This window comes from Leptosomus discolor, chromosome 6 (genome assembly GCF_034619465.1).
Source record: "Leptosomus discolor isolate bLepDis1 chromosome 6, bLepDis1.hap2, whole genome shotgun sequence".
Taxonomy (NCBI): Eukaryota; Metazoa; Chordata; class Aves; order Leptosomiformes; family Leptosomidae; genus Leptosomus; species Leptosomus discolor.
Window position 1 is genome coordinate 66,598,751 of NC_141396.1, and position 6,847 is coordinate 66,605,597.

General features: G+C 58.6%; 1 protein-coding gene across 1 annotated transcript in view; it reads right to left on the reverse strand.

Moving 5' to 3' along the window:
- The window catches only part of CCDC12 (coiled-coil domain containing 12), a 42,941-nt gene extending 36,268 nt beyond the window's left edge, over window positions 1-6,673 (reverse strand). The window contains exon 1 of the mRNA XM_086466816.1: window positions 6,548-6,673. Within this exon, the coding sequence (XP_086322942.1) occupies window positions 6,548-6,673 (126 nt within the window). The remainder of the gene's footprint in view (window positions 1-6,547) is intronic.
- Window positions 6,674-6,847: the final 174 nt, after the last annotated feature.

Here is a 6,847-nt window from a genome sequence, read left to right on the forward strand (position 1 = left end):
GAAAGATAACGTACGTACTTCTTTATTCCACTACTGTTTTGCTCCTCTGCTGCTATCGAGAGGAAAAGCCTATCAAACCCTTTACTAAATATACAGACACTTGTTTTTAACTAAAATAAAACTCCTCCCTAAGCCAAAAAGCACTGGTGGACGACACACACGCGGCACAGGGACACCCGAACCAACTAAAGGGCCCGTGACCTTCCCCTCTCCCCCCCTTTTGTGCAGGTTTCCTCGTGGGGGATGGAGCCCCAAGACCAGCTTAGCTTTTGAAAAGACCTCACGAGCTTGAAGCCACGAGCTCTGCCGTACAGGTTGCTTCCAGAGCCGGGGCCTGCCGGAAGAACCGCCACGACGCGGCGATTTTAACGGGGCTCGAAGGAAGGTAAAGGCCGGCGCGCGCCGCAGGCCCGGCAAAGACTTTCGTCTCACGCCGCGATGCGAAGGCGCCGGAGAACCGGTTTCAAGGGCAAGCTGCAGACAAGGTTTTTGTAGACCCAAGTATCTACAGTTAATCATCAACTCGCTCAGCAGAGAGCTGTGGTTGGGGAAACACGGCTTCTGGCGCGCTCAGGAGAGGACTCGCAGCAAACCCCCAAGTTAGCAGGCGGGCAGGGACAAGAGCTCCCCTTCGGACCGGCCAGCGGTGATCGACAGAGCTCCCCCCGTGACCTTAGGACTTGTTTTCTGCTCCAAACACCGTTTTGGGCCGAACCCTCCGTTCGGCAAAGCTGCCCAAAAGCTTCAGCCCCATCTGCAGCACAAACATTTTACGGTCAAGGCGGTGCAAGTGCTTTCAGCCCCTCGCTGCTGCACCCCTGGGTGTTTTTTAACCCAGAAAATTGCAAAGCGCTGTTGAAACTCGGCCTGTAAGGTCTCCATCCTGAAAACACCTGCGGGTTCGCATCCCTCGCTGCTGGTCAAACTGCTCCAGCAAGCGCTTGCAGGACCTCGGTGTGTGCAAACACACGGTCACCCCCAGCCGGGCGGTGGTAAAGAGATCCAGGAGACCTTGCTTTCCCATTTTGCTTCAAAATGTAGAGTTAGGTGGCAGTCAGGAACAGTTAAAGGCGCTAAAGACCGCCGTGCTAAGCTGAAGCTTAAATTGGGCAAAAAGTTCTTCTTCAGCTAAAAAAAAAAACGCTTCCTGAGAAACACAAACAGAATGTTTTAATCTGATTTTCAGCCATCAGGCAAGCAAAAAAAAAAAACCCCAACATCGCAGATAAACAGGGCTTTACGGCACGAAACTGCAAGGATAAAGCCTCGGCGCCACCATTAGCATCGGCACAAGGAGCCTCGGGCAAAGAGACCACTACGGCCCAGTTCAGGCCCAGTTCAACACTCCCGCAGCTTTCACTGCCCGTACTCAGTCATTTGAAAAAGAAAAGCCCCACGAAGAATCCCGTTTTTCAGCCCTTAACCCCACAAACACCTTCCTTCGGAGGTCTGCCGTACCCGGCAGAGCGTACTTAGGAAAAAGGCCGGCCCCGCTGCAGGACTCCGGGAGCTGGAACGATTCGCTCCTTAAAACAAAAACCCACCCGCCCTTCAACTGGAAAAACTCCGACGTCACCGCCTGACCTTGCGAAAACTTGGTGGGGTTTTCCTGTTGATTGAAGGCGGCAGCGACAACAGGAGCTCAGCGCCGGTTATAGAAGCTTCGGAAAGGCGCCTTTTTTTTTTTTTTTTTTCCCTTCTTTTTTCTGTTTCTGAAATGTCATCGCTGGCAGAAAACGTGCACAGCCCCGTTACGGACTACGGTCCTTCCCTGGGCGATTCCGCTCCTCTGGAAGAAGGAGCTTAGCTTCAAGGCTGCTCCCACCTCCTTTTCACTTGACTCTCTAACAGCTCCGAGCTCACAGGACACTGCAGGGGGGTTTTTTGGGATTCGCTTTCCTTGGTTAGAGATTTTGGGGGGGGGTATAAAAGAGGGAGAGACCACCTTTCAATCAGCAGGATTCACGGAAACACTAAACGATGCACAAAGCCCAAAAGGCTCCGCTGCCCAGCCCGCCTGAGCCTCCACGGATCAGGCTTAGCCCCAGGAAGGAACAACGGTCCCAAATAACAACCCGGCGCCCCGAGAAGCGCCGAGGGGGTCAGGCTCAAAGAAGGGGTTGGGGCGTTGCAGCTACGCGCTGGCAGGTCGAAGGCAGCAGCCCGCGGGGCTCGCGAGCTTAGCGGGCACCTGCTGCGAAATATTCTGATTTTTCTTGGAGGCGGGGGGGGGGGGGGAAAAAAAAGGAGGGAGGAAAGCTCACAAACGAAGGTGACAGCGCCACAACTCACACCTGCGCTTATTTCTTTTGTTTTGCCAGAACAGGACGCGATACTCAAGGCGCCAACACGAGCCCCCGTCGCTCGCTTGCTCCCGAAAGGCGATTTTAATTAAGTTTCGGAGGGAAACGGCCTCTCTGATACCGCACCCGGCCCTCGACGTTGCAAAGGCTGCTGATGCCGAGGCCGTGCGCTGAGGTCAGGGACCCAGCGCCACCCTGCACGCTGTTTTAAGCGCCTTCGGGTAAGCGAGCGGCGACTGGAGCTTCTCACACGTCGGTTACGCCCAGAACTCCAACGCACGCACACGCTTCTCACTGAGCAACGGCCCCGTTTGCCGGTGGTTGAGAAAAGGCAGGGGAAGCACAAGATCAGCCGCCGGGTTTTGGTACGTCTGGGTGTCGCCTCGCTGGTTTCCTCGCTGGCTGGGGAAAGAGGAGCGTCGGCATCGCGCGGAAGTCGAGCGCGCGGTGCTCCGTCTCTCCTGCCAACCCCCTCGGCGGCTCCAGGAGAGGATCAGCAGGTCCCCTCCTCTTCTCTGCCAGGGTCTGGGCTGCGGGAAGCACGACTTGGGCAAGATCTGCCTGGTGAGCGCTCGCAGGGGAGAGCGCTGGCGAGGAAACCCAACAAACAGGGAGGTTGGAAAATCGGGCCTAGCTGAGCAGCGAGCCAACAGGTGAAATTCAGAGCCCGGTGTAAAGCAGCGCACGTCGTGGGGGGAACAATTCTGGCTACACGTGCACAGGGAGCTCTGCTGGTGGGGAAAGGGCTCGGTTGAGACCGATAGGACTGGAAACAAGACGAGCTTTGACAGTTGAAGACAGGCTTGTGCGGCCCAAGTGAGAAAACAGAAAAAAAAAAATAAAACCCCAACACAAACCCCAAACAGGAAAGCACGTGCCAGCGCTGGAAGGCCACGAGCGCCCCACATCCTGAGCCAGGCACGCAGCCCCCTCGGGGAGGCACCGGGGAAAGTCACCGAGACGATTCAGAGAGACCTCGCGTACCACGAGAGGCTTCAGAGGCGCTGGAAGAGAGACCGAGCGCGCCGCGGAGCCCTGAAGGCGAAGGCGGAGGGATGGTTTTGTGCGTCTCACGAGGGCTGCGCGAGAGAGCGCCCAGGGCGCCTTCCACTTCACGGGTTTACAGCCAAAGGAGGTCGTTTGGCCGTTAAACGGTGACGCTCCGCCTCAGGTTGTTGCAAAAACCACCAGTAAATTGACTCGGAAGGGCCTGGGCAAACCCACCAGGAGGAGCCGTGCTGACCCATCCAGCATTCCCCCTCGAAGGCACTGCACGCCGGGGCTGCTCATGAGATCCTCCTCATGGAAAAGCAGCGACAACAGCTTTAGCCCTCGCAGGGACCGAGTCAGAAAACACCTCACCCCAATATTTAAAAACAAAAAAACAAAAAAAACACCCACCCCCACGCAACGATGAAGCCGGTTGGGACGACACCCCGCGTGCCACCACCGCTCCACGTCAATTCGCCAGCCAGGATGGAAAAGAAAGGGAAGAGCTTTTCTTTTCAACAGCTTTTCCCCTCGGTAAGGCTGGGCACGGGGCTGTATCCCCCCCTTCCCCTTCCAGAAAGCTCAGCTCTCCGACAATAACGAGCGTCTCGAGGCGAGAGACTCGCCAGAAGACACGTGGCCTGCCCACCCCAGGAGCAACCCCAAGAGAAGGTCCCTCCGCGGAGGGACAGGCCACGTTCCCGCGTTACCGGACCGTACTAAGCGGGATCCACAAATTCAGGATGACGTGGCGGAAGGGGAACAGAGCTAGCGCCGCCTCACCAGCCCAAAAAGAGGAGAATTGAGCAACGCCAGGACGCGCCGAGACACGCTGCAGCACGGCTGCCTTCCTCGGTAGGCGCTGCCGAGGTGTTAACCGCCAAGTTTCCCCAGTTTAATCCATCCTTCTTTCACCCCCAGTGAAAAAAAAAAAAAAAGATAATAAATTCTAAGATTCAGCATTTGTGGAGGCAACAAGGCCAGTCAGATCAAATAACTGGAGTTTTTTAGGGTGAGGATTCAACCCACCACAAAACTTTCCAGATAAATTCCTCCAGAACCGACCCCGGGTATTTTGCTGCCGGCAACGAGTCACAACCACCACAGCAAATTCCTCCGAGGCAGAGCGAGGGGCCTGCTGCACCAGCCGAGAAGAAAATCCCAGCTGACAGACCCACTCGGCCCCTGGCTTGGGTCAGGCCACACGGCCGGTTCCTCGGTAGCCTCAAGCCTGTGCCAAAAGCTACCGGGTCTCGACGTCTCTACGGAAGAGAAGTTGAAGGCCCACAAAGCACCAGAGGAACGTTTTAAGGCCCACAAAGCACCAGAGGAAGGTTTTAAGGCCCACAAAGCACCGGAGGAAGGTTTTAAGGCCCACAAAGCACCAGAGGAAGGTTTTAAGGCCCACAAAGCACCAGAGGAACGTTTTAAGGCCCACAAAGCACCAGAGGAACGTTTTAAGGCCCACAAAGCACCAGAGGAACGTTTTAAGGCCCACAAAGCACCAGAGGAACGTTTTAAGGCCCACAAAGCACCAGAGGAACGTTTTAAGGCCCACGAAGCACCAGAGGAACGTTTTAAGGCCCACGAAGCACCAGAGGAACGTTTTAAGGCCCACAAAGCACCGGAGGAAGGTTTTAAGGCCCACAAAGCACCGGAGGAACGTTTTAAGGCCCACAAAGCACCGGAGGAACGTTTTAAGGCCCACAAAGCACCGGAGGAACGTGTTGTTAATTAACCCCGGGGTGAAGCTCTGGTTTCACCCTCACTACCCAACCCAGGCTGCAGCCTGGATGTCGGACACGACACGAACCCAGCGAACGGAGGGGGATAACGTGGAAAACCGAGAGGTTTAATCACACAAAGGGGGGGGTGAGCAAAGACCAGGGGCAGCACCACGAAGGCAGAAGCCCAAGGCCACGGGATCTCACGGAGCCAGCAGAGGCCGCACAGACGGGACCAAAGAGCCCCAGTACCGTCACTGGGGCAGCGCCCAAACCCCAAGCCCGCTCCCCCTGCCTTTTCTTGGACCCCTCTTGCCCCACGTCCCCAGCCCCATAGTGGGGACCCCCTGTGTCCCACTCCGCTCTGCTTTTCCTCTCTCCCTCCCCACAGCCCCCTCACCCATCCCTCTCCTGTCCACCCCACCAGCCGTCCTTGCCCCCACTAACCCCCAGTGTCCCATAACCTGAACCCTTCGCTATGCCCAGCCCCCCCAGCACGGTGGCCCCAGACCCCTCAGCCTTCCCCACGCACTCCTGAACCCCCACTTCACCCTTACCACCGTCTCCCTATCCTCAGGCCTCCCTTCCCCCCTCCAAACCCCCCCTTACCCCCTACTCTCAGCCCCAGATCCCTCCCTACCTCCAGGACCCCCCCCTCCAACCTCTCTCTGCCTCCAGGCCTCACTACCTGCAGACCCTTGCCCTCCCACCCCACAGCCCCCAACCCACTACACCTCCCAGCCCACCCCTCACTCTTCTCCCCAAGCTCTCTTAAACCCCCTCATTCCACAGCCCCCCAATATCCCCAGCCCCCTCCCACACCCCCTGCTCCCCAATCTCCCGTATCTTCTCCTCCAGCCTCTCTGCCACCCCCCTTTATCCCAAACAACTGCAGACCCAGCTAAGACGCTCTAACCGCCCCCCACCACATCCCCAGGCCCACCTCAGACCCTCTGTGCCTCCCCCAAAACCCCAGGCCCCCCCTCAGATCCTCTGCCCCACACACACCCAGGCCCACCCCAGACCCTCTCCCCCTTCCGCAAAACCCCAGGCCCACCCCAGACCCTCTCCTCCTTCCCCAAAACCCCAGGCCCACCCCAGACCCTCTCCTCCTTCCCCAAAACCCCAGGCCCACCCCAGACCCTCTGCCCCTCCACATCCCCAGGCCTGCTCCAGACCCTCTCCCCCTTCCCTAAAACTCCAGGCCCACCCCAGACCCTCTAGGGCCCCCCCAACACCCTCAGGCCCACCTCAGACCCTCTCCCCCCAGCCCCACTCCGGATCCTCTCACACCCCCCTCAGTATCCCCAAGCCCACCTCCAGACCCTCTCCCCCTTCCCCAAAACCCCAGGCCCACCTCAGACCCTCTGCCCCCCACATCCCCAAGCCCGCTCCAGACCCTCTAGGAACCCCCGCAACACCCTCAGGCCCACCTCAGGCCCTCTCCCACCCACCCCCCCCCCCCCCCCAGGCCCACACCAGACCCTCATACCCCTCTCCCGCCCACCCCAACCACCTCACACCGCCGACCTGAAGCGTCCGCTCCCGCAGGGCCTTCAGCCTCTCCCGCCGCCGCCGCGCCTCCTCCTCCAACCTCCCTAAAGCCGGGCCCGCCGCCTCCTCCTCCGCCTCCACACCACCACCGGGCGCCGCCATCTTCCTCCTTCTCCTCCCCTTCCACTCCGTACAACCCGCAGCGCGCATGCGGGGCAGGTGGAACCCATCGAACGCCGAGCGCATCGATTGGGGGGGGGGGTGTAAAGCGCGGCGGGGGGCGCAATCGTTGCGGGGGGGGGGGGGGGGGGCATAAAAAAATTAAAAAAAAAAAAT